Source organism: Pseudophryne corroboree, chromosome 1, assembly GCF_028390025.1.
Source record: "Pseudophryne corroboree isolate aPseCor3 chromosome 1, aPseCor3.hap2, whole genome shotgun sequence".
In the NCBI taxonomy this organism is placed as follows: Eukaryota; Metazoa; Chordata; class Amphibia; order Anura; family Myobatrachidae; genus Pseudophryne; species Pseudophryne corroboree.
Window position 1 is genome coordinate 594,429,893 of NC_086444.1, and position 27,864 is coordinate 594,457,756.

Sequence of the window (27,864 nt, forward strand, 5' to 3'; positions counted from 1 at the left end):
GACGTAAGAGAAATACTCTCTGAACTTCCGTGTCCAGAATCATCCCGAGAAAAGACAATCTTGTTGTCGGTTCCAATTGTGACTTTGGGTAATTTATGATCCAACCATGTTGTTGGAGTATCGACAGGGAGAGCGTGATGTTTTGTAACAGCTGCTCCCTGGATCTCGCCTTTATCAGAAGATCGTCCAGATAAGGAATTATATTGACTCCTTTTTGACGAAGGAGGACCATCATCTCCGCCATCACCTTGGTGAATACCCTCAGCGCCGTGGAGAGACCGAAAGGTAATGTCTGGAACTGGTAATGGCAATCCTGAACCGCAAATCTCAGATAGGCCTGGTGAGGAGGATAAATGGGAACATGCAGGTAAGCATCCTTGATGTCTACCGACACCATGTAATCCCCCTCCTCCAGACTGGAAATCACTGCCCGGAGTGATTCCATCTTGAACTTGAACCGTTAGAAGTAGAGATTCAAATTTATTAGGTTCAGGATCGGCCTGACTGAGCCGTCCGGCTTTGGAAATACAAAGATGCTTGAATAAAAAAAACCCTCCCCTTGTTGCGGCAAAGGCACCAGGACTACGACCTGGTCCTGACATAATTTTTGGATTGCCGCTGTTACTGCTTCTCTTTCTGGAAGAGAAGCTGGTAAGGATGATTTGAAAAAATAAGAATTTACTCACCGGTAATTCTATTTCTCTTAGTCCGTAGTGGATGCTGGGTACTCCGTAAGGACCATGGGGTATAGACGGGCTCCGCAGGAGACTGGGCACTCTTAAAAGAAAGATTAGGTACTATATCTGGTGTGCACTGGCTCCTCCCTCTATGCCCCTCCTCCAGACCTCAGTTAGGGAAACTGTGCCCGGAAGAGCTGACATTACTAGGAAAGGATTTGGAATCCAGGGTAAGACTCATACCAGCCACACCAATCACACCGTACAACTCGTGATAACTATACCCAGTTAACAGTATGAACAATAACTGAGCCTCTCTCAACAGATGGCTCATACAATAACCCTTTAGTTAAGCAATAACTATATACATGTATTGCAGAGAGTCCGCACTTGGGACGGGCTCCCAGCATCCACTACGGACTACGAGAAATAGAATTACCGGTGAGTAAATTCTTATTTTCTCTGACGTCCTAGTGGATGCTGGGTACTCCGTAAGGACCATGGGGATTATACCAAAGCTCCCAAACGGGCGGGAGAGTGCGGATGACTCTGCAGCACCGAATGAGCAAACTCAAGGTCCTCCTCAGCCAGGGTATCAAACTTGTAGAATTTTGCAAAAGTGTTTGAACCCGACCAAGTAGCAGCTCGGCAAAGTTGTAAAGCCGAGACCCCTCGGGCAGCCGCCCAAGAAGAGCCCACCTTCCTCGTGGAATGGGCTTTTACTAATTTAGGATGCGGCAGTCCAGCCGCAGAATGTGCAAGCTGAATCGTGCTACAGATCCAGCGAGCAATAGTCTGCTTTGAAGCAGGAGCACCCAGCTTGTTGGGTGCATGCAGGATGAATAGCGAGTCAGTTTTTCTGACTCTAGCCGTCCTGGAAACATAAAGTTTCAGGGCCCGGACTACGTCCAGCAACTTGGAATCCTCCAAGTCCCTAGTAGCCGCAGGCACCACAATAGGTTGGTTCAAATGAAACGATGATACCACCTTAGGGAGAAATTGGGGACAAGTCCTCCATTCTGCCCTTTCCATATGGAAGATCAGATATGGGCTTTTACATGACAAAGCCGCCAATCCTGACACACGCCTAGTCCAAGCTAAGGCCAAAAGCATGACCACTTTCCACGTGAGATATTTTAGCTCCACGGTCTTAAGTGGCTCAAACCAGTGGGATTTTAGGAATCCAACACACGTTAAGATCCCAAGGTGCCACTGGAGGCACAAAAGGGGCTGAATATGCAGCACCCCTGTAACAACGTCCGAACTTCAGTCAGTGAAGCCAGTTCTTTTTGAGAGAAAAAGGGATAGGGCCGAAATCTTGGCCCTTATGGATCCTAATTTTAGGTCCATAGTCACTCCTGACTGTAGGAAGTGCAGGAATCGACACCCCTGGAATTCCTCTGTAGGGCCTTCCCGGCCACACACCAAGCAACCTATTTTCGCCATATACAGTGAAAAAGTCTTGCTGTCACATCTTTCCTAGCCTTTATCAGCGTAGGAATAACTGCATCCGGAATGCCCTTTTCCGCTAGGATCCGGCGTTCAACCGCCATGCCGTCCAACGCAGCCGCGGTAAGTCTTGGATCAGACAGGGTCCCTGTTGCAACATGTCCTGACTGAGAGGCAGAGGCCATGGGTCCTCTGAGAGCATTTCTTGCAGTTCCGAGTACCGAGTCCTTCTTGGCCAATCCGGAGCAAAGAATATTGTTCACACTCCTCCGTTTATTACAATTCTCAGCCCTTGGGTCTGAGAGGAAGAGGAGGGAATATATAGACCGACTGGAACACCCACGGTGTTACTAGTGCGACCACAGCTATCGCCTGAGAGTCCCTTGACCCAGCGTAAAACCTTTTTTATCTTTTTATTGAGGTGGGACGCCATGTAGTCCACCAGAGGCAGTTTCCATCAATTTGCAAAACTGCGTGAAGACTTCCTGATGAAGTCACCACTTTCCCGGGTGGAGGTCGTGTCCACTCCCGGAATGAACAATGCTGACAGTGCGCTTACTTGATTCTCATCCCAGCGAAGAATTCTGGTGGCTTCTACCCTCGCCACCCTGATCCTTGTGCCGCCCTGGCGGTTTACATGAGCCCCTGCGGTCTGACTGGATCAGTGCCGGTTGGTCGCGAAGCAGGAACTCCGCTTGACTTAGGGCGTTGTATATGGCCCTTAGTTCCAGGATATTGATGTGAAGGCAAGTCTGTTGGCGTGACCACAAACCTTGGAATTTTCTTCCCTGTGTAACTGCCCCCCACCCTCGGAGGCTTGCATCCGTGGTCACCAGGACCCAGTCCTGAATGCCGAATCTGCGGCCCTCGAGAAGGTGAGCACTCCGCAGCCACCACAGGAGAGACACCCTGGCCCTGGGGGATAGGGTGATTAACCGATGCATCTGAAGATGTGATCCGGACCACTTGTCCAGTAAGTTCCATTGTCCTTGCATGGAACCAGCCGAAGGGGATGGCCTCGTATGATGCCATCATCCTTCCCAGGACTCGAGTGCAGTGATGCACTGACACCTGTTTTGGTTTTCAATGGATTCCTGACCAGTGTCATGAGCTCCTGAGCTCTCTCTATCGGGAGATAAACCCTCTTCTGGTCTGTGTCTAGGATTATGCCTAGGCGAGGCAGATGAGCTGTAGGAACCAACTGCGACTTCGGAATATATAGAATCCAGTCGTGTTGCCGTTTCACTTCCAGAGAAGGTGATACGCTGTCCAGCAACTGCTCTCTTGATCTCGCTTTTATGAGGAGATCATCCAAGTATGTGATAATAGTGACACCTTGCTTCCGCAGGAGCACCATCATATCCGCCATTACCTTGGTGAAATTGGTAATGACAATCCCGTACCGCAATTCTGAGGTAAGCCTGATGAGGTGGATAAATGGGGACACGTAGGTATGCATCCCTTATGTCCCGATTCATTTCAGGCTTGCAATGACCGCTCTTAGCGATTCCATCTTGAACCTGAACCTTTTCAGGTATATGTTCAGGGATTTTAATACAATATGGGTCTAACCGAACCGTCTGGTTTCGGGATTATAACATGGTCGAATAATAACACCCTCTTGTTGAAGGAGGGGACCCTTGACCACCACCTGTTGAAGATACAATTTACGAATTGCAGTTAACACTGGCTCCCTCTCTTGGGGGGAAGCCCGCCGGGTCCTCGGTGAGGGGGCATCTTCTCACAGTCCAGCCTGTATCCCTGCGATACAATTTCTATTGCCCAGGGATCTAACAGGGAGTGAACCCACTTGTGGCTGAACTTACGAAGGCGTGTCCCCACCGTGCCTAGCTCCGCCTGTGGAGCCCCAGCGACATGCGGTGGATGTTTGTAGAGGCCGGGGAGGACTTCTGTTCCTGGGGACTAGCTGTGTTGTACAGCTTCTTTTCTCTGCCCCCGGCTCTGACAAGAAAGGACACACCTCAGACTTTCTTGTTTCTTTATTCGAAAAGCTGCATTTAATAATGTCGTGCTTTCCTAGGCTGTGTAGGAATATAAGGCAAAATATCAGAATTACCAGCTATAGCTGTGGAGACCAGGCCCGAGAACCTTTCTCCACACAATCCTCAGCCTTCCATATGCCTCTTAAGTCGGCATCATCTGTCCAATATATATTCTACAGGACACGTCAAGCAGAAATCGACATAGCTTTTGTCTCTAGGACCCAGTATACTCATGTCCCTTTGGGCATGCTTTATAATTATATATCTATCACTTAAGACAGCATCTTAAAATATTTATATGCATACTAGGGTCTCAATCTCTGCTGATAAGGTACCTGTCCACGCTGCCACAGCGCTATAAACCCATGCCGACACAATCGCCGGTCTGGGTAGTATACTAGAATGTGCACACCATCTGCAGGATCCCTGAGAATAGCTAGTGCAAACAGGACACCCAAGAGGAAGATTCTCAACACATCCTGGCCCTAGTGGGGAAAGGATACAGCCTGAGAATTCTCTTGTGGGAAGCTGCCGTCTCTTGTCTGGAGATTCCCGCTCTTTTTCCCCATGAGAGGAGGGAAATTTACCTCAGCATTCTTCCCCTTAACATGTGTACTCTCGTGTCAGGGACAGATGAGTCATCAGTGATATGCAAATCATCTTTTATTCCAATAATCATATATTGAATATCTTTTAGCCCTCTTGGCTGTAACTTTGCATTATCGTAGTCGACAGTGGAGTTAAACTCTGTGTCGATACTTTGTTATTTTGGATAGTGAACATAGAGAGACTCTGAAGGACTCTGTGACATAGGGACAGACCAGGGTAGATTTCCTTTCTGTTCCCTAACCTTTTGTGCAATAATTTTACCTCAGCACTTACACATATCCAAACAGGTGTCGGCGTTGTCGACGGAGACACCCTCCCACACACATATCCGCTCTATCACCTCCTTAGAGGAGCCTTTTACCTCAGACATGTCGACACACGCGTACCGACACACCACACACACAGGGGATGCTCTATTTGAAGACAGTTCCCCCACCAGGCCCTTTGGAGAGACAGAAAGAGAGTATGCCAGCACACACCACAGCGCTATATAATACAGGGATGTACACTATACTGAGTGATTTTTCCCCTATAGCAGCTTATATACACAGTTTTGCGCCTAAATTTATGTGCCCCCCCTCTCTTTTTTACCCTTTGTGTACCAGGATACTGCAGGGGAGAGCCTGGGGAGCTTCCTTCCAGTTGAGTTGTGAAGAGAAAATGGCGCCGGTGTGCTGAGGAAGAAGGCTCGGCCCCCTCAGCGGCGGGCTTCTGTCCTTTTATGTACTTTAATGGCGGGGGTTAATGCACATATACAGTTTATCAGACTGTATTATGTGCTTTTCGCCAAGTAAGGTAATCTAATTGCGCCCTGCACCCATCAGTGACCGGAGTGTGTGGTGTGCTAAGGGAGCAATGGCGCACAGCTGCAGTGCTGTGCGCTACCTTAATGAAGACCGGAGTCTTCAGCCGCCGATTTTCAACTTCTCTTCGTTCTTCTGGCTCTGCAAGGGGGACGGCGGCGCGGCTCCGGGACCAGACGACCGAGGACTGGGCCTGTGTTCGATCCCTCTGGAGCTAATGGTGTCCAGTAGCCTTAGAAGCCAAAGCTAGCTGCAAGCAGGTAGGTTCGCTTCTCTCCCCTCAGTCCCACGTAGCAGTGAGTCTGTTGCCAGCAGATCTCACTGAAAATAAAAAACCTAACAAATACTTTCTTTTCTAGGAAGCTCAGGAGAGCCCCTAGGGTGCATCCAGCTCTGGCCGGGCACAGATACTAACTGAGGTCTGGAGGAGGGGCATAGAGGGAGGAGCCAGTGCACACCAGATATAGTACCTAAGCTTTCTTTTAAGAGTGCCCAGCCTCCTGCGGAGCCCGTCTATACCCCATGGTCCTTACGGAGTACCCAGCATCCACTAGGACGTCAGAGAAATCGGCATGGAGGAACGTCTTGAAACTCCAGCTTGTATTACTGGGATACTATTTGCAATACCCAGGGATCCAAGCCAGACAGAATCCAACCTTGGCTGAACAGTTTGAGACATGCCCCCACCCGAGCGGCCTCCTGCAAGGGAGTTCTAGCGTCATGCTGAAGATTTGGCAGAAGTAGGGGTAGACTTCTGCTCCTGGGAACCTGGAGCCGCTGTGGGCTTCTTTCCCCTTCCTCTTCCCCTTCCTGCAAAGAAGGGGGAACCTCTCACTCTTTTGTATTTATTGGGCCAAAAGGACTGCATGTGTGTGTGATAGATCTTTTTTGCCGATGCAGGTGCAGAGGGCAAAAACGTTGACTTACCTGCAGTAGCCGCCGAGACTAACGCATCCAGACCATCGCCAAATAAGGTCTCACCTTCATATGGGAGAGCCTCCATGTTTTTTTTGGAATCCGCATCCGCGTTCCACTGGCGAATCCACAATGCCCGCCTAGCTGATACCGCCATGGTAGCGGCCTGTGAACTCAAGAGTCCAATATCTTTCATCGCTTCTAGCATGTAGGCGGCAGCGTCTTTGATATAGCCTAACTTAAGGAGTATCTCATCTTTATCATCCGTGTCAATTTCTGATGACACGCTGTCTGACCATTTTTAATAGCGCAACTGACCCACGCGCAGGCAATAGTGGGTCTGAGCAGTGTACCATTGGCAACATAAATGGATTTCAATGTAGTTTCTTACGGTCAGCCGGCTCTTTTAGTGAAGCCGTGCCAGGTGCAGGGAGAATAACCTTCTTTGTCAACCTGGATAGTGCACTGTCTAACACAGGGGGCGATTCCCATTTTTTCCTGTCCTCTGCTGGGAAAGGGTAAGCTACCAGAATCCGCTTAGGAATATGAAATTTTATCTCAGGATTCACCCACATCCCTGCAAAGAGAGCATTTAGCTCGTGGGAAGGAGGGAACGTGACTTTGGATTTCTTTTCCTTACATAAATAAGCCTTCTCCTGAGGTACAGGCGAGGCTTCTGTAACTTACAACACGTCCCTTATAGCCACAATCATATATTGTATATTTTTTGCCAATTTATGATCTATTTCTCTAGAGTCACTATCGTCGACACAAGAATCAGAGTCTGTGTCGGTATCAGTATTCACAAATGGTCTCTTATGTGACCCAGAGGGGCAGAGGGGTCGCCTGCAGAAGGAAGAACTGAGTCCTGAATAATCACATCTTCCACAGATTTTCTCCAGCATTCAGCCTGAGATTCAGACTTATCTAACCTCCTGTTAATAAGATGCATACTGTCACGTATTTCTTTCACCCATGCAGGCTCTTGGTGTGCCGGCAGCGCCACCACATTACAACTCTGTGTCCCTAAAATGCCTTCCTCCGGGGAGGAACTCCCTGCCTCAGACATGCCTTACACGTGTACAGCACACACTCACAGACACACTGAGACTTATAATGGGACAGACCCACAGCAAAATCTGTCAGAGGGACACAGTATAGGAGCAGCCAGTTCACAACCCCAGCGCCAGTATGTAATGTCTGTGAACACAGAATGGCCACAGACAACAGCGCTTTTACACAGTAACTCACACTAGTAATGCACCACCAAACGCTTTGTGCCCCCCTTATTTGCACCCTGTACTTGTTGCCAGAAGTGGAGGAAAGGACCAGCGTTGTCTCTGCAGCTGAGGAGAGAGAGGAAATGGCGCTGAGCAGTGTGCTGGCTGCCTGAGTAAGAAGCTCCGCCCCCGCATATGGCGCGTTCTTCACTCAGCAAGGTCTGTTAATATTTATACTGGCGGGGGTAGGGCTGTGCCAGGGGCATCTTATGCCCCCTTTGCGCCAGTTTAAGGTAATATTTTGCTGCCCAGGGTGCGCCCCCCGCAGTGCTCTGTATGTGTGGGCAGCAATGACGCGCTGCGCTCCCTCCAGCCGCGCCGTACCTCAGCCGTCACTTTAGTTGCTAGAAGATCTATCTTCTCATACTCACCTGTCTTCAGACTTCTGGCTCTGCGAGGGGGGTGACGGCGTGCTGTAGGAGTGAGCATCTAGGCACAGTTAGCGTTCAGTTCCCTTCAGGAGCTAATGGTGTCCTGTCAGCCAGAAGTAGAGCCATGAAACTCTTCAGGAAGTTCGTTCTGCTTCTGCCCCCTCAGTCCCACGAAGCAGGGAGTCTGTTGCCAGCAGTTCTCCCTGAAAATAAAAAAAAACATAAGTCTTTTTCAGAGAAACTCAGGAGAGCTCCTCAGAGTGCATCCAATCTCCTGGGCACATTTCTAAAACTGAAGTCTGGAGGAGGGGCATAGAGGGAGGAGCCAGTTCACACCCATTGAAAAGTCTTAAGAGTGCCCATGGCTCCTGCGGAACCGTCTATACCCCATGGTCAATAAGTGGACCCCAGCATCCTCTAGGACATATGAGAAATTATTTTTTTTAAACAAAGAGCAACTTCCTCTTACTTTGAGGGGAACTGGTTGATTCTGCGTCAGGTGGAGGCACCTTCCTCGGATTGCGCAACTTCCTTCTGGAAACCCTTTCTTCAGACCCTGCCTTGTCCATTTTATCAATTGGACACAAAACCAAAACCCTGCAAAAGCAAATCATTTATATTTATTATTATTATTTATATAGCTCACACATATTCTGCAGCGCTTTACATAGACTATTTGGCCATTCACATCAGTCCCTGCCCCAGTGGAGTTTACAATCTATATTCCCTGCCACATGTAATGTGATCCAATTAACCTACCAGTATATTTTTGGATCGTGGGAGGAAACCGGAGTACCCAGAGGAAACCCACGCAAGTATGGGGAAAATAAACAAACTCCACACAGTTAATTGAACCCATGACCTCAGTGCTGTGAGGCAGTAATGCAAACCATTACACCATCCGTGCTGCCCATAAAATAAGAATTTACTCACCGGTAATTCTATTTCTCGTAGTCCGTAGTGGATGCTGGGAACTCCGTAAGGGCCATGGGGAATAGACGGGCTCCGCAGGAGACTGGGCACTCTAAAGAAAAGATTAGGTACTATCTGGTGTGCACTGGCTCCTCCCTCTATGCCCCTCCTCCAGACCTCAGTTAGGGAAACTGTGCCCGGAAGAGCTGACATTACAAGGAAAGGAAATTTGAATCCAGGATAAGACTCATACCAGCCACACCAATCACACCGTACAACTTGTGATAACCTTACCCAGTTAACAGTATGAACAACAACTGAGCCTCACTCAACGGATGGCTCATAACAATAACCCTTAGGTAAGCAATAACTATATACACGTATTGCAGAAAGTCCGCACTTGGGACGGGCGCCCAGCATCCACTACGGACTACGAGAAATAGAATTACCGGTGAGTAAATTCTTATTTTCTCTGACGTCCTAGTGGATGCTGGGAACTCCGTAAGGACCATGGGGATTATACCAAAGCTCCCAAACGGGCGGGAGAGTGCGGATGACTCTGCAGCACCGAATGAGCAAACACAAGGTCCTCCTCAGCCAGGGTATCAAACTTGTAGAACTTTGCAAATGTGTTTGAACCCGACCAAGTAGCTGCTCGGCAAAGCTGTAAAGCCGAGACCCCTCGGGCAGCCGCCCAAGAAGAGCCCACCTTCCTTGTGGAATGGGCCTTCACCGATTTTGGACGCGACAATCCAGCCGCAGAACGAGCCTGCTGAATCGTGCTACAGATCCAGCGAGCAATAGTTTGCTTTGAAGCAGGAGCACCCAGCTTGTTGGGTGCAAGCAAGATAAACAGCGAGTCAGTCTTCCTGACTCCAGCCGTTCTGGAAACATATATTTTCAAAGCCCAGACTACGTCCAGCAACTTGGAATCCTCCAAGTCACGAGTAGCCGCAGGCACCACAATAGGTTGGTTCAAATGAAACGATGACACCACCTTTGGGAGAAATTGGGGACGAGTCCTCAATTCTGCCCTGTCCATATGGAAGATCAGATAGGGGCTTTTACATGACAAAGCCGCCAATTCCGACACACGCCTAGCCGATGCTAAGGCCAACAGCATGACCACTTTCCACGTGAGATACTTTAGTTCCACGGTCTTAAGTGGCTCAAACCAGTGGGATTTCAGGAAATCCAACACAACGTTAAGATCCCAGGGTGCCACTGGTGGCACAAAAGGGGGCTGAATATGCAGCACACCCTTAACAAATGTCTGAACCTCAGGCAGTGAAGCCAGTTCTTTTTGAAAGAAAATGGATAGGGCCGAAATCTGGACCTTTATGGACCCCAATTTTAGGCCCACAGTCACCCCTGACTGTAGAAACTGCAGGAAACGACCCAGTTGGAATTCCTCTGTAGGGGCCTTCCTGGCCTCACACCAAGCAACATACTTCACCCATATACGGTGATAATGTTTTGCTGTCACGTCTTTCCTAGCCTTTATCAGCGTAGGAATAACTTCATCCGGAATGCCTTTTTCCGCTAGGATCCGGCGTTCAACCGCCATGCCGTCAAACGCAGCCGCGGTAAGTCTTGGAACAGACAGGGCCCTTGTTGCAGCAAGTCCTGTCTGAGAGGCAGTTCCGGGTACCAAGTCCTTCTAGGCCAGTCCGGAACAATGAGTAATGTTCTTATTCCTCTCTTTCTTACTATTCTCAGTACTTTTGGTATGAGAGGAAGAGGAGGAAACACATATACCGACTGGTACACCCACGCTGTCACTACGGCGTCCACAGCTATCGCCTGAGGGTCCCTTGACCTGGCGCAATATCTTTTTAGCTTTTTGTTGAGGCGGGACGCCATCATGTCCACCTGTGGCAGTTCCCATCGGTTTGCAATCAGTTGGAAAACTTCTTGATGAAGTCCCCACTCTCCCGGGTGGAGGTCGTGTCTGCTGAGGAAGTCTGCTTCCCAGTTGTCCACACCCGGAATGAACACTGCTGACAGTGCTTGCACGTGATTCTCCGCCCATCGAAGAATCTTTGTGGCTTCCGCCATTGCCATCCTGCTTCTTGTGCCGCCCTGGGCGACCGCCGCGATGTCGTCTGACTGAATCAGCACTGGCCGGTTTCGAAGCAGGGGCTCTGCTTGACACAGGGCGTTGTAAATGGCCCTTAGTTCCAGTATATTTATGTGTAGAGAAGTCTCCAGACTTGACCACAGCCCTTGGAAGTTTCTTCCCTGAGTGACTGCCCCCCACCCTCGGAGGCTTGCGTCCGTGGTCACCAGGACCCAGTCCTGTATGCCGAACCTGCGGCCCTCGAGAAGGTGAGCACTCTGCAGCCACCACAGAAGAGACACCCTGGCCCTTGGGGACAGGGTGATCAGCCGATGCATCTGAAGATGCGATCCGGACCACTTGTCCAACAGATCCCACTGAAAGATCCTTGCATGGAACCTGCCGAAGGGAATGGCTTCGTATGAAGCCACCATCTTTCCCAGAACTCACGTGCAGTGATGCACCGATACCTGTTTTGGTTTCAGGAGGTCCCTGACCAGAGATGCTAATTCCTAGGCCTTCTCCACCGGAAGAAACACCTTCTTCTGTTGTGTCCAGAATCATGCCCAGGAAAAGCAGACGCGTCGTAGGAATCAGCTGCGACTTTGGAACATTCAGAATCCAGCCGTGCTGTAGTAACACTTCCTGAGAGAGTGTTACGCTGATCAACAACTGCTCCCTGGACCTCGCCTTTATGAGGAGATCATCCAAGTACGGGATAATTATAACTCCCTTCTGCCGAAGGAGTATCATCATTTCGGCCATTACCTTGGTAAATATTCTCGGTGCCGTGGACAGGCCAAACGGCAACGTCTGGAATTGGTAATGACAGTCCTGTACCACAAATCTGAGGTACTCCTGGTGAGGTGGGTAAATGGGGACATGCAAGTAAGCATCTTTGATGTCCAGCGACACCATAAAATCCCCCTCTTCCAGGCTTGCAATAACCGCTCTGAGCGATTCCATTTTGAACTTGAATTTCTTTATATAAGTGTTCAAGAACTTTAAATTCAGAATGGGTCTCACCGAACCGTCCGGTTTCGGTACCACAAACATTGTGGAATAGTAACCCCTTCCCTGTTGAAGGAGGGGGACCCTGACAATCACTTGCTGGAGGTACAGCTTGTGAATTGCCGCCAGCACTACCTCCCTTTCCCTGGGAGCAGCTGGCAAGGCTGATTTGAGGTAACGGCGGGGGGGAGTCGCTTCGAATTCCAGCTTGTATCCCTGAGATACAATTTGTATAGCCCAGAGATCCACCTGTGAGCGAACCCACTGGCTGCTGAAGTTTCGGAGACGCGCCCCCACCGCACCTGGCTCCGCCTGTGGAGCCCCAACGTCATGCGGTGGACTTAGTGGAAGCAGGGGAGGACTTTTGTTCCTGGGAACTGGCTGCATGGTGCAGCTTCTTACCTCTACCCCTGCCTCTGGCAAGAAAGGATGCGCCCCTGACCCTCTTGCCTTTTTGGGAACGAAAGGGCTGCATTTGATAATACGGTGCTTTCTTAGGCTGTGAGGAAACCTGAGGCAAGAAAGTCGACTTTCCAGCTGTGGCTGTAGACACAAGGTCCGACAGACCGTCCCCAAACAATTCCTCACCCTTATAAGGCAAAACCTCCATGTGTTTTTTAGAATCAGCATCTCCTGTCCATTGCCGAGTCCATAAGACCCTCCTGGCAGAAATGGACATAGCATTAATTCTAGAGCCCAGCAGGCAAATGTCCCTCTGAGCATCTCGCATATATAAGACAACGTCTTTGATATGGCCCAGGGTTAGCAAAACAGTATCTCTGTCGAGGGAATCTATGTCGTCTAACAGAGTATCTGTCCACGCTGCTACAGCACTACACATCCAGGCTGAAGCAATAGCAGGTCTCAGTAGAGTACCAGAGTGTGTATACACTGACTTCAGGATAGCTTCCTGCTTTCTATCCGCAGGCTCCTTTAGGGCGGCCGTATCCTGAGACGGCAGGGCCACCTTTTTAGATATGCGTGTCAGCGCCTTGTCCACCCTAGGGGATGTTTCCCAACGTAACCTGTCCGTTGGCGGGAAAGGGTACGCCATCAGTAACCTCTTAGAAATCACTAATTTCTTATCAGGGGAACTCCACGCTTCTTCACACAATTCATTTAATTCATCAGATAGGGGAAAAGTCACTGGCTGCTTTTTCTCCCCAAACATATAAACCCTCTTGGTATTAACCGGGTTACTCTCAGAAATGTGTAATACATCTTTCATTGCAATAATCATGTATCGGATGGCCTTGGTCATTTTAGACTGTAAATGTGCCTCATCATCGTCGACACTGGAGTCGGACTCCGTGTCGGCATCTGTGTCAACCATCTGAGATAGAGGGCGTTTATGAGCCCCTGACGGCTTCTGAGTCGCCTGGGCAGGCGCGGGCTGAGACCCCGGCTGTCCCAAGGCTGCAGCGTCATCAAACCTTTTATGTAAGGAGTTTACATTGTCATTTAAGACCTTCCACATATCCATCCAATCAGGTGTCGGCCCCAACGGGGGCGACACCACACTTATCTGCCCTTGCTCCGCCTCCACGTAACCTTCCTCATCAAACATGTCGACACAGCCGTACCGACACACCGCACACACACAGGGAATGCTCAGACTGAGGACAGGACCCCACAAAGTCCTTTGGGGAGACAGAGAGAGAGTATGCCAGCACATACCACAGCGCTATATAACACAGGGATATTCACTGCTAATCTGTGATTTACCCAATAGCTGCTTCTTTTGTATTGTTTTTGCGCCTAAATTTATGTGCCCCCCCTCTCTTTTTAACCCGTCTTGTACCTGGATACTGCAGGGGAGAGCCTGGGGAGCTGCTTCCAGCGGAGCTGTGAAGAGACAATGGCGCTGGTGTGCAGAGGAAGAAGGCCCCGCCCCCTCAGTGGCGGGCTTCTGTCCCGCTTTTCATGTAAAAAAATGGCGGGGGTTTTTACATATATACAGTTCTAGACTGTATATATGTATGTTTTATGCCAAAGGTACTTCAAATTGCAGCCCAGGGCGCCCCCCCCCAGCGCCCTGCACCCTACAGTGACCGGAGTGTGTAAGTGTGCTGGGAGCAATGGCGCACAGCTGCGGTGCTGTGCGCTACCTTAATGAAGACAGGAGTCTTCAGCCGCCGATTTCATCTCTTCAAGCTTCTGTTCTTCTGGCTCTGCAAGGGGGACGGCGGCGCGGCTCCGGGAACGGACGATCGAGGACAGGTGCCTGTGTTCGAACCCTCTGGAGCTAATGGTGTCCAGTAGCCTAAAAAGCACAAACTAGCTGCAAGCAGGTAGGTTTGCTTCTCTCCCCTCAGTCCCACGTAGCAGTGAGTCTGTTGCCAGCAGAAGCTCACTGAAAATAAAAAACCTAATAAATACTTTCTTTACTAGTAAGCTCAGGAGAGCCCACTAGGAGCACCCAGCTCTGGCCGGGCACAGATTCTAACTTAGGTCTGGAGGAGGGGCATAGAGGGAGGAGCCAGTGCACACCAGATAGTACCTAATCTTTTCTTTAGAGTGCCCAGTCTCCTGCGGAGCCCGTCTATTCCCCATGGTCCTTACGGAGTTCCCAGCATCCACTTGGACGTCAGAGAAATGGAATTAATGCCAAAGCAAAAACAGAGAGTTTCTTTAAAAAATAAGACAAGACAAACAAATATTATCTGGGGCATTTTAACTGAGGATGAAAAATAAGAATTTACTTACCGATAATTCTATTTCTCGGAGTCCGTAGTGGATGCTGGGGTTCCTGAAAGGACCATGGGGAATAGCGGCTCCGCAGGAGACAGGGCACAAAAAGTAAAGCTTTCCGATCAGGTGGTGTGCACTGGCTCCTCCCCCTATGACCCTCCTCCAAGCCTCAGTTAGGTACTGTGCCCGGACGAGCGTACACAATAAGGGAGGAATTTTGAATCCCGGGTAAGACTCATACCAGCCACACCAATCACACCGTACAACTTGTGATCAAACCCAGTTAACAGTATGATAACAGAGGAGCCTCTGAAAGATGGCTTCCTAAACAATAACCCGAATTAGTTAACAATAACTATGTACAATTATTGCAGATAATCCGCACTTGGGATGGGCGCCCAGCATCCACTACGGACTCCGAGAAATAGAATTATCGGTAAGTAAATTCTTATTTTCTCTATCGTCCTAGTGGATGCTGGGGTTCCTGAAAGGACCATGGGGATTATACCAAAGCTCCCAAACGGGCGGGAGAGTGCGGATGACTCTGCAGCACCGAATGAGAGAACTCCAGGTCCTCCTTAGCCAGAGTATCAAATTTGTAAAATTTTACAAACGTGTTCTCCCCTGACCACGTAGCTGCTCGGCAAAGTTGTAATGCCGAGACCCCTCGGGCAGCCGCCCAAGATGAGCCCACCTTCCTTGTGGAGTGGGCCATTACAGATTTAGGCTGTGGCAGGCCTGCCACAGAATGTGCAAGTTGGATTGTGCTACAGATCCAACGAGCAATCGTCTGCTTAGACGCAGGAGCACCCATCTTGTTGGGTGCATACAATATAAACAACGAGTCAGATTTTCTGACTCCAGCTGTCCTTGCAATATATATTTTTAATGCTCTGACAACGTCCAGTAACTTGGAGTCCTCCAAGTCACTTGTAGCCGCAGGCACTACAATAGGCTGGTTCAGATGAAATGCTGACACCACCTTAGGGAGAAAATGCGGACGAGTCCGCAGTTCTGCCCTGTCCGAATGGAAAATCAGATATGGGCTTTTGTAAGATAAAGCTGCCAGTTCTGACACTCTCCTGGCCGAAGCCAGGGCTAGTAACATGGTCACTTTCCATGTGAGATATTTTAAATCCACCTTTTTTAGTGGTTCAAACCAATGAGATTTTAGAAATTCCAAAACCACATTGAGATCCCACGGTGCCACTGGAGGCACCACAGGAGGCTGTATATGCAGCACTCCCTTAACAAAAGTCTGGACTTCAGGAACTGAAGCCAATTCTTTTTGAAAGAAAATCGACAGGGCCGAAATTTGAACCTTAATAGATCCCAATTTGAGACCCATAGACAATCCTGATTGCAGGAAATGTAGGAATCGACCCAGTTGAAATTCCTCCGTCGGAGCACTCCGATCCTCGCACCACGCAACATATCTTCGCCAAATGCGGTGATAGTGTTGCACGGTTACTTCCTTCCTTGCTTTAATCAAAGTAGGAATGACTTCTTCCGGCATGCCTTTTTCCTTTAGGATCCGGCGTTCAACCGCCATGCCGTCAAACGCAGCCGCGGTAAGTCTTGAAACAGACAGGGACCCTGCTGAAGCAAGTCCCTCCTTAGAGGTAGAGGCCACGGATCTTCCGTGATCATCTCTTGAAGTTCCGGGTACCAAGTCCTTCTTGGCCAATCCGGAACCACTAGTATCGTTCTTACGCCTCTTTGCCGTATAATTCTCAATACTTTTGGTATGAGAGGCAGAGGAGGAAACACATACACCGACTGGTACACCCAAGGCGTTACCAGCGCGCCCACAGCTATTGCCTGCGGATCTCTTGACCTGGCGCAATACCTGTCCAGTTTTTTGTTGAGGCGAGACGCCATCATGTCCACCATTGGTCTTTCCCAACGGGTTACCAGCATGTGGAAGACTTCCGGATGAAGTCCCCACTCTCCCGGGTGAAGGTCGTGTCTGCTGAGGAAGTCTGCTTCCCAGTTGTCCACTCCCGGGATGAACACTGCTGACAGTGCTATCACATGATTCTCTGCCCAGCGAAGAATCCTTGCAGCTTCTGCCATTGCACTCCTGCTTCTTGTGCCGCCCTGTCTGTTTACATGGGCAACTGCCGTGATGTTGTCCGACTGGATCAACACCGGTTTTCCTTGAAGCAGAGGTTCTGCCTGGCTTAGAGCATTGTAGATTGCTCTTAGTTCCAGAATGTTTATGTGAAGAGACGTTTCCAGGCTCGTCCACACTCCCTGGAAGTTTCTTCCTTGTGTGACTGCTCCCCAGCCTCTCAGGCTGGCGTCCGTGGTCACCAGGATCCAATCCTGTATGCCGAATCTGCGGCCCTCCAATAGATGAGCACTCTGCAACCACCACAGAAGAGATACCCTTGTCCTTGGAGACAGGGTTATCCGCTGGTGCATCTGAAGATGCGACCCTGACCATTTGTCCAACAGATCCCTCTGGAAAATTCGTGCATGGAATCTGCCGAATGGAATTGCTTCGTAAGAAGCCACCATTTTGCCCAGGACTCTTGTGCATTGATGTACAGACACCTTTCCTGGTTTTAGGAGGTTCCTGACAAGCTCGGATAACTCCTTGGCTTTTTCCTCCGGGAGAAAAACCTTTTTCTGAACCGTGTCCAGAATCATCCCTAGGAACAGCAGACGAGTTGTCGGCATTAACTGGGATTTTGGAATATTCAGAATCCAGCCGTGCTGTTTTAGCACTTCTTGAGACAGTGCTAATCCCATCTCTAGCTGTTCTCTGGACCTTGCCCTTATTAGGAGATCGTCCAAGTATGGGATAATTAATACGCCTTTTCTTCGAAGAAGAATCATCATCTCGGCCATTACCTTTGTAAAGACCCGAGGTGCCGTGGACAATCCGAACGGCAGCGTCTGAAACTGATAGTGACAGTTTTGTACAACGAACCTGAGGTACCCCTGGTGTGAGGGGTAAATTGGAACGTGGAGGTACGCATCCTTGATGTCCAAGGACACCATAAAGTCCCCTTCTTCCAGGTTCGCTATCACTGCTCTGAGTGACTCCATTTTGAACTTGAACTTCTTTATGTACAGGTTCAAGGACTTCAGATTTAGAATAGGTCTTACCGAGCCGTCCGGCTTCGGTACCACAAATAGAGTGGAATAATACCCCTTTCGCTGTTGTAGAAGAGGTACCTTGACTATCACCTGCTGAGAGTACAGCTTGTGAATGGCTTCCAAAACCGTCTCCCTTTCGGAGGGGGACGTTGGTAAAGCAGACTTCAGGAAACGGCGAGGCGGATCTGTCTCTAGTTCCAACCTGTACCCCTGAGATATTATCTGCAGGATCCAGGGATCTACCTGCGAGTGAGCCCACTGCGCGCTGAAATTCTTGAGATGACCGCCCACCGCCCCCGAGTCCGCTTGAGAAGCCCCAGCGTCATGCTGAGGCTTTTGTAGAAGCGGGGGAGGGCTTCTGTTCCTGGGAAGGAGCTGCCTGTTGGTGTCTCTTCCCCCTTCCTCTGCCTCGTGGCAGATATGAATATCCCTTTGCTCTCTTGTTTTTAAAGGAACGAAAGGGCTGCGGTTGAAAAGTCGGTGTCTTTTTCTGTTGGGGAGTAGCTTGAGGTAAAAAGGTGGATTTCCCGGCTGTAGCCGTGGCCACCAAATCTGATAGACCGACTCCAAATAACTCCTCCCCTTTATACGGCAAAACTTCCATATGCCGTTTTGAGTCCGCATCGCCTGACCACTGTCGCGTCCATAAACTTCTTCTGGCCGAAATGGACATAGCACTTACCCGTGATGCCAGTGTGCAGATATCCCTCTGTGCATCACGCGTATAAAGAAATGCATCCTTTATTTGCTCTAAAGACAGTAAAACATTGTCCCTATCCAGGGTATCAATATTTTCAATCAGGGACTCTGACCAAGCTACTCCAGCACTGCACATCCAGGCTGTCGCTATAGCTGGTCGTAGTATAACACCTGTATGTGTGTATATACTTTTTTGGATATTTTCCATCCTCCTATCTGCTGGATCTTTAAGTGCGGCCGTCTCAGGAGAGGGTAACGCCACTTGTTTAGATAAGCGTGTGAGCGCCTTGTCCACCCTAGGAGGTGTTTCCCAGCGCGCCCTAACCTCTGGCGGGAAAGGGTATAAAGCCAATAACTTCTTTGAAATTAGCATCTTTTTATCGGGGGCAACCCACGCTTCATCACATACATCATTTAGTTCTTCTGATTCAGGAAAAACTATAGGTAGTTTTTTCACACCCCACATAATACCCTGTTTAGTGGTACCTGTAGTATCAGCTAAATGTAACGCCTCCTTCATTGCCAAAATCATATAACGTGTGGCCCTACTGGAAAATACGGTTGATTCGTCACCGTCGCCACTGGAATCAGTGCCTGTGTCTGGGTCTGTGTCGACCGACTGAGGCAAAGGGCGTTTTACAGCCCCTGACGGTGTTTGCGGCGCCTGGACAGGCACTAACTGATTGTCCGGCCGTCTCATGTCGTCAAACGACTGCTTTAGCGTGTTGACACTATCCCGTAATTCCATAAATAAAGGCATCCATTCTGGTGTCGACCCCCTAGGAGGTGACATCCCCATATTTGGCAATTGCGCCGCCTCCACACCAATATCGTCCTCATACATGTCGACACACACGTACCGACACACAGCAGACACACAGGGAATGCTCTTAACGAAGACAGGACCCCACTAGCCCTTTGGGGAGACAGAGGGAGAGTTTGCCAGCACACACCAAAAGCGCTATATATGACAGGGATAGCCTTATAATAAGTGCTCCCTGTATAGCTGCTTTTATAATATAATTTTTGCCACTATTTTGCCCCCCCTCTCTTGTTTTACCCTGTTTCTGTAGTGCAGTGCAGGGGAGAGACCTGGGAGCCGTCCTGACCAGCGGAGCTGTGTAAGGAAAATGGCGCTGTGTGCTGAGGAGATAGGCCCCGCCCCTTTTCCGGCGGGCTCGTCTCCCGCTCTTTAGTGTATTCTGGCAGGGGTTAAATATCTCCATATAGCCCCCGGAGGCTATATGTGAGGTATTTTTTAGCCAAATAGGTTTTCATTTGCCTCCCAGGGCGCTCCCCTCCCAGCGCCCTGCACCCTCAGTGACTGCCGTGTGAAGTGTGCTGAGAGGAAAATGGCGCACAGCTGCAGTGCTGTGCGCTACCTTTAGAAGACTGAGGAGTCTTCTGCCGCCGATTCTGGACCTCTTCATGTTTCAGCATCTGCAAGGGGGCCGGCGGCGAGGCTCCGGTGACCATCCAGGCTGTACCTGTGATCGTCCCTCTGGAGCTGATGTCCAGTAGCCAAGAAGCCAATCCATCCTGCACGCAGGTGAGTTCACTTCTTCTCCCCTAAGTCCCTCGTTGCAGTGATCCTGTTGCCAGCAGGACTCACTGTAAAATAAAAAACCTAAGCTAAACTTTCTCTAAGCAGCTCTTTAGGAGAGCCACCTAGATTGCACCCTTCTCGGCCGGGCACAAAAATCTAACTGAGGCTTGGAGGAGGGTCATAGGGGGAGGAGCCAGTGCACACCACCTGATCGGAAAGCTTTACTTTTTGTGCCCTGTCTCCTGCGGAGCCGCTATTCCCCATGGTCCTTTCAGGAACCCCAGCATCCACTAGGACGATAGAGAAAGGAGATTTATGGTAAGACTTACCATTGTTAAATCTCTTTCTGCAAGGTACACTGGATTCCACAGGGAATACAGTACATAAGGGTGTAGAGTTGGATCTTGATCCTAGGCACCAACAGGCTAAAGCTTTGACTGTTCCCAGGATGCACTGCACAGCCTCCTCTATATCCCCGCCTCCAGGCACTGCAGCTCAGTTTTGTTAACCAGTCCAATGCAGTAGCAGGTAAGAGAGACGGTAGATGTTAGCCACAGAGAACCACATTCTCACGACAGGAGAAGGTACCAGCGGCTAATGTCATACAAACCCAAAGAAGCTAAGTGCGTAAGGGTGGGCGCCCTGTGGAATAAAGTGTACATCGCAGAAAGAGATTTAACAATGGTAAGTCTTACCATAAATTTCCTTTTCTGCAGCGGGGTACACTGGTATTCTACAGGGAATAACTTCGGGGATGTCCTAAAGCAGTTCCTCATGGGAGGGTACGCACTGTAGCGGGCACAAGAATCCGGCGTCCAAAGGAGGCATCCTGGGAGTCGGAAGTATCAAAGTTATAGAACCTGATGAACGTGTTCACTGAGGACCACGTAGCCGCCTTGCACAACTGTTCAAGGGTCGCACCACGGCGGGCCACCCAAGAAGGTCCAACAGACCAAGTAGAATGGGCTTTGATGGTAGCAGGAGCTGGCAGACCAGCCTGTACATAAGCATGTGCAATCATCATTCTAATCCATCTGGCCAAGGTCTGCTTGTTAGCAGGCCAGCCACGTTTGTGAAATCCAAACAGCACAAAGAGAGAATCAGACTTCCTAATGGAATATGTTCTCTTCACATAGATACAGAGAGACCGTACCACATCCAAAGACCGCTCTTTGGAAGACAACTCAGGAGAACTAAAGGCCGGAACCACAATCTCCTGATTAAGGTGGAAGGAAGACACCACCTTGGGTAGATAACCCGGACGCGTTCTAAGAACCGCCCGGTCACGGTGAAAAATCAGATAGGGGGACTTACAGGATAAGGCACCCAAGTCCGAGTCTCTTCTATCTGACGCGATAGCCAGCAAAAACAAAACCTTAAGGGAAAGCCACTTAAGGTCTGCAAACGCAAGAGGTTCAAACGTAGACTCTTGCAAGGCCTCCAGAACTACAGACAGATCCCAAGGAGCCACGGGTGGTACATAAGGAGGCTAGAACAGGTCTGTTCTGTATTAGATGCTGGGCCATTGTCAACGCACTGAACACTGCCCACAGTTCCAGAATATTGATCGGGAGCAGAGACTCCTCCTTGGTCCACCGACCCTGAAGAGAGTGTTGTGCCAACACTGCGCCCCAACCTCTCAGACTGGCATCCGTCGTCAGAAGGACCCAGTTGGATATCCAGAAGGGCCAGCCCCTGCTCAAGCGTTGGTCCTGAAGCCACCAGCTCAGTGACAGGCGGACCTCCGGAGACAATGAGATCATGTGAGATCTGATCTGGTGAGGCAGGCCGTCCCACTTGGTCAGAATTAACTTCTGCAGAGGGCGAGAGTGGAATTGAGCATACTCCACCATGTCGAAAGCTGACACCATGAGACCCAGCACTTGCATTGCCGAATGTATCGACACTTGCGGACGAGATAGGAAGCATCGAATTCTGTCCTGAAGCTTCAGGACTTTCTCCTGAGACAGGAACAACCGTTGGTGGTGAGTGTCCAATAACGCTCCCAGATGTAACATGCTCCGAGCAGGAACCAGGGAAGATTTCTTCCAGTTGATCAGCCACCCGTGCGCTTTCATGCACTGGACCATCAGATTGAGATGACACAGGAGAAGTTCTGGGGAATTTGCCAGGATCAACAAATCGTCCAAATATGGCAGGATCCTGACCCCTTGACGGCGGAGTGTAGCCGTCATGTCCGCCATAACTTTGGTGAAAACTCAGGGAGCCGTTGTCAAACCAAAGGGTAACGCACGAAATTGGTAATGAAGGCTGCCCACCGCAAACCTCAGGTACTGCTGATGAGATACTGCAATAGGAATATGTAGGTAGGCATCCTGTATGTCCAGGGAGACCATATAGTCCCCAGGCTCCAAGGCCAGAACAATAGAGCACAGCGTTTCCATGCGGAACTTGGAGACCCGTTCAGTTTTGGGACAAGAAACAGCAGTGAATAGCACCCCTTGCCTCTCTGAGTCAGAGGCACCTGTACTACCACTCCTGTAGTCAGGAGGGAATGTACCACCGAGTGCAACGTGTTTACTTTTGCCGGATCCAGAGGCACATCTGTCAGGCAAAATCGATGCGGGGGACGACTCTTGAAAGGTATGGCGTAACCTCGAGCGACTACTTCCCTCACCCAGGTATCCGAAGTGGTCTTCAACCATTCCTGGCCAAATCCTAGAAGTCGGCCCCCCACCCTGGGATCCCCCAGGGGGAGGCCCGCCCTGTCATGCGGCAGGCTTCTCAGTTTTGGAAGCTGGCTGACGGGCGGCCCAGGCACGCTTCGGTCTGGGCTTGGCAGGTCTGGAAGCACGAGCTTGCTTTAGGTACGCCTGATTTTTTGCTTTTCCTGGAGGACGAAAGGGCAGAGGGAAAGTACTTTTAGCCTTCTGTGCGGAAAGAGCTGTACTAGGTAGGCAAGCTGTTTTAGCAGTAGCTAGATCAGCCATAATCTTATTGAGGTCTGCTCCAAAGAGAATGTCTCCCTTGAAAGGAAGCACCTCCAGGGTTTTCTTGTAATCCATATCCACCGACCAGGATCTCAACCAAAGGATTCGTCTAGCCAAGACGGACGTAGTAGCAGTCTTGGCCGCGAGCACCCCGGCATCGGAGGCCGCCTCCTTAAGGTACAGAGAAGCCGTGGTAATATACGAGAGACATTGTCGAGCATGCTCAGATGCATTAGAAGGCAGCTCCACCTCTAGCTCCTGAGCCCACGCCTCAACAGCTTCAGTAGCCCAAGTTGCTGCAATGGTTGGCCTATGCACAGCCCCCGTTAGGGTGTAAATCGCTTTCAAACAACCCTCCACACGTCTATCGTCAGTTCCTTCAGAGAGGTGACGATAGTTACTGGCAGAAAAGAGGAAACTACCATGCGTGCCACATGAGAATCTATGGGCGGAGGAGTTTCCCAATTTTTACATAGCTCCACAGAGAGAGGATAGCGAGACAACAGTCTCTTATTCTGTGTTAATTTCGTTCCCGGATTTTCCCAGGACTCCTGACGTATGTCAGTCAGGTGTTGAGAATGAGGTAAAACTTGTTTAACCACCTTCTTACGTTTAAATCGGCTTTTTAGAGACAGCCTCAGGCTCAGGTTCATCAGAGACCTGAAGAATGAGCCTGATAGCCTCAATCAAATCAGGGACATCCACCATTGACTTCCCTTCCCCTTCAGAAGCATCTGAGTCAGTGTCTGTGGGGTCAGTATATGCACCATCCTCCTCAGAGGATGTGTCCGGGATAACAGTGCATTGTGAGGAGGTAATGGCCCATTTAGAAGACGTCTTAGTCTTAGGTGGGCGAGAGTGAGATTTAGATTTAGTCAGTGACCAGTTCAATTGCTGTAACTGAGTGGAGATTTGATCTGCCCATGGCAAATTAATTGCAGGGACCATAAACTGCTGCATTGGCACAGGTGGTCCCACAGGGGGCGCCAGTTTAGTTACAAGCGTGTTTAACAGCGTGGAAAAGGTAGCCCAAGGTGGGTAATTTGTTGCCCCCGGTGCTACGGACCCACTGGGGAGTAAGGAACCACCTGAACTCTCTACTGCCAAATTTTCCTCCAAAATGTCTGCGGCATCACCACTGCGCAATGTGGGAAAAGCCCCAGCTCCGTTGCCTCGTGTAGCTGACATAACAATAAGCACAATATTGGGCAACCTGGTACAATTCTTAGCAGCGATATACCTAGAAAGAACTCCCAGTGAAGTGTGACTTTCCTGTCAGCACAAACCGGGAATCCAAGAGATAATAAGAATTTACTTACCGATAATTCTATTTCTCATAGTCCGTAGTGGATGCTGGGAACTCCGTAAGGACCATGGGGAACAGCGGCTCCGCAGGAGACTGGGCACAAAAAGTAAAAGCTTTAGACTAGCTGGTGTGCACTGGCTCCTCCCCCTATGACCCTCCTCCAAGCCTCAGTTAAGATACTGTGCCCGGACGAGCGTACATAATAAGGAAGGATCTTGAATCCCGGGTAAGACTCATACCAGCCACACCAATCACACCGTACAACTCGTGATCTGAACCCAGTTAACAGTATGATAACCGTAGGAGCCTCTGAAAAGATGGCTTCCAACAATAAACAACCCGATTTGTTTGTAACTATATACAAGTATTGCAGACAATCCGCACTTGGGATGGGCGCCCAGCATCCACTACGGACTATGAGAAATAGAATTATCGGTAAGTAAATTCTTATTTTCTCTGACGTCCTAGTGGATGCTGGGAACTCCGTAAGGACCATAGGGATTATACCAAAGCTCCCAAACGGGCGGGAGAGTGCGGATGACTCTGCAGCACCGAATGAGAGAACTCCAGGTCCTCCTCAGCCAGGGTATCAAATTTGTAGAACTCAGCAAACGTGTTTGCCCCTGACCAAGTAGCTGCTCGGCAAAGTTGTAAAGCCGAGACCCCTCGGGCAGCCGCCCAAGATGAGCCCACTTTCCTTGTGGAATGGGCTTTTACAGATTTTGGCTGTGGCAGGCCTGCCACAGAATGTGCAAGTTGAATTGTACTACAAATCCAACGAGCAATCGTCTGCTTAGAAGCAGGAGCACCCAGCTTGTTGGGTGCATACAGTATAAACAGCGAGTCAGATTTTCTGACTCCAGCCGTCCTGGAAACATATATTTTCAGGGCCCTGACTACGTCCAGCAACTTGGAGTCCTCCAAGTCCCTAGTAGCCACAGGTACCACAATAGGTTGATTCATGTGAAACGCTGAAACCACCTTAGGGAGAAATTGAGGACGAGTCCTCAATTCCGCCCTATCCGAATGAAATATCAGGTAAGGGCTTTTATAGGATAAAGCCGCCAATTCTGATACGCGCCTGGCTGAAGCCAGAGCCAACAGCATTACCACTTTCCATGTGAGATATTTCAAATCCACTGTGGCAAGTGGTTCAAACCAATGTGATTTTAGGAACCCTAAAACTACATTGACATCCCAAGGTGCCACTGGGGGCACAAAAGGAGGCTGTATATGCAGTACCCCTTTGACAAACGTCTGAAGTTCAGGCAGTGAAGCCAGTTCTTTCTGGAAGAAGATCGACAGGGCCGAAATTTGAACCTTAATGGATCCTAATTTTAGGCCCATAGACAATCCTGCTTGCAGGAAATGTAGGAAACGACCCAGTTGAAATTCCTCCGTAGGGGCCTTCTTGGCCTCACACCACGCAACATATTTTCGCCAAATGCGATGATAATGTTTTGCAGTTACATCCTTCCTGGCCTTGATCAGGGTAGGGATGACTTCATCTGGAATGCCTTTTTCCTTCAGGATCCGGCGTTCAACCGCCATGCCGTCAAACGCAGCCGCGGTAAGTCTTGGAACAGACAAGGTCCCTGCTGGAGCACCGACTGGATCAATACCGGTTGACCCTGAAGCAGAGGCCTTGCTTGACTTAGGGCATTGTAAATGGCCCTTAACTCTAGGATATTTATGTGAAGAGACGTTTCCATGCTTGACCACAAGCCCTGGAAATTTCTTCCCTGTGTGACTGCTCCCCAGCCTCTCAGGCTGGCATCCGTGGTTACCAGCATCCAATCCTGAATGCCGAATCTGCGGCCCTCGAGAAGATGAGCCTTCTGTAACCACCACAGGAGAGATACCCTTGTCCTTGGAGATAGGGTTATCCGCTGATGCATCTGAAGATGCGATCCGGACCATTTGTCCAGCAGATCCCACTGAAAAGTTCTTGCATGGAATCTTCCGAATGGAATCGCTTCGTAAGAAGACACCATTTTTCCCAGGACTCTCGTGCACTGATGCACTGACACTTGTCCTGGTTTTAGGAGGTTCCTGACTAACTCGGATAACTCCCTGGCCTTCTCCTCCGGGAGAAACACCTTTTTCTGGACTGTGTCCAGAATCATCCCTAGGAACAGTAGACGTGTTGTTGGAATCAGCTGTGATTTTGGGATATTTAGAATCCACCCGTGCTGACGTAGCACTACCTGAGATAGTGCTACTCCGACCTCTAACTGTTCCCTGGACCTTGCCCTTATCAGGAGATCGTCCAAGTAAGGGATAATTAAGACGCCTTTTCTTCGAAGAAGAATCATCATTTCGGCCATTACCTTGGTAAAGACCCGTGGTGCCGTGGACAATCCAAACGGCAGCGTCTGAAACTGATAATGACAGTTTTGTATCACAAACCTGAGGTACCCTTGGTGAGAAGGGTAAATTGGGACATGGAGATAAGCATCCTTGATGTCTAGAGATACCATATAGTCCCCTTCTTCCAGGTTCGCTATCACTGCTCTGAGTGACTCCATCTTGAATTTGAACCTTTTTATGTAAGTGTTCAAAGATTTTAGATTTAAAATTGGTCTCACCGAGCCGTCCGGCTTCGGTACCACAAACAGCGTGGAATAATACCCCTGTCCCTGTTGTAGGAGGGGTACCTTGATTATCACCTGCTGGGAATACAGCTTGTGAATAGCTTCCAATACTGCCTCCCTGTCGGAGGAAGACGTTGGTAGAGCAGACTTCAGGAACCGGCGAGGGGGAGACGTCTCGAATTCCAATTTGTACCCCTGTGATACTACCTGCAGGATCCAGGGGTCCACTTGCGAGTGAGCCCACTGCGCGCTGAAATTCTTGAGACGGGCCCCCACCGTGCCCGAGTCTGCTTGCAGAGCCCCAGCGTCATGCTGAGGACTTGGCAGAAGCGGGGGAGGGCTTCTGCTCTTGGGAAGAGGCTGCATGGTGCAGTCTTTTTCCCCTTCCTCTGCCCCGAGGCAGGAATGAGCGGCCTTTTTCCCTCTTGCCCTTATAGGGACGAAAGGACTGGGTTTGAAAAGACGGTGTCTTTTTCTGCTGAGAGGTGACCTGGGGTAAAAAGGTGAATTTTCCAGCCGTTGCCGTGGCCACCAGGTCCGATAGACCGACCCCAAATAACTCCTCCCCTTTATACGGCAATACTTCCATATGCCGTTTGGAATCCGCATCACCTGACCACTGTCGCGTCCATAACATTCTTCTGGCAGAAATGGACATCGCACTTACTCTAGATGCCAGGGTGCAAATATCCCTCTGTGCATCTCGCATATATAGTAATGCATCCTTTAAATGCTCTATAGTTAATAATATACTGTCCCTATCCAGGGTATCAATATTTTCAGTCAGGGAATCCGACCAAGCCACTCCAGCGCTGCACATCCAGGCTGAGGCGATCGCTGGTCGCAGTATAACACCGGTATGTGTGTATATACCTTTTAA

At 49.7% G+C, this 27,864-nt stretch overlaps 1 protein-coding gene across 1 annotated transcript in view; it reads right to left on the bottom strand.

Moving 5' to 3' along the window:
- Nucleotides 1–27,864, bottom strand: part of LOC134900736 (uncharacterized) — a 245,404-nt gene that overhangs the window by 180,045 nt on the left and 37,495 nt on the right. The window contains exon 2 of the mRNA XM_063914262.1: nt 8,577–8,704. Coding sequence (XP_063770332.1) covers nt 8,577–8,676 — 100 coding nt within the window. The 5' untranslated portion in view covers nt 8,677–8,704. The remainder of the gene's footprint in view (nt 1–8,576; nt 8,705–27,864) is intronic.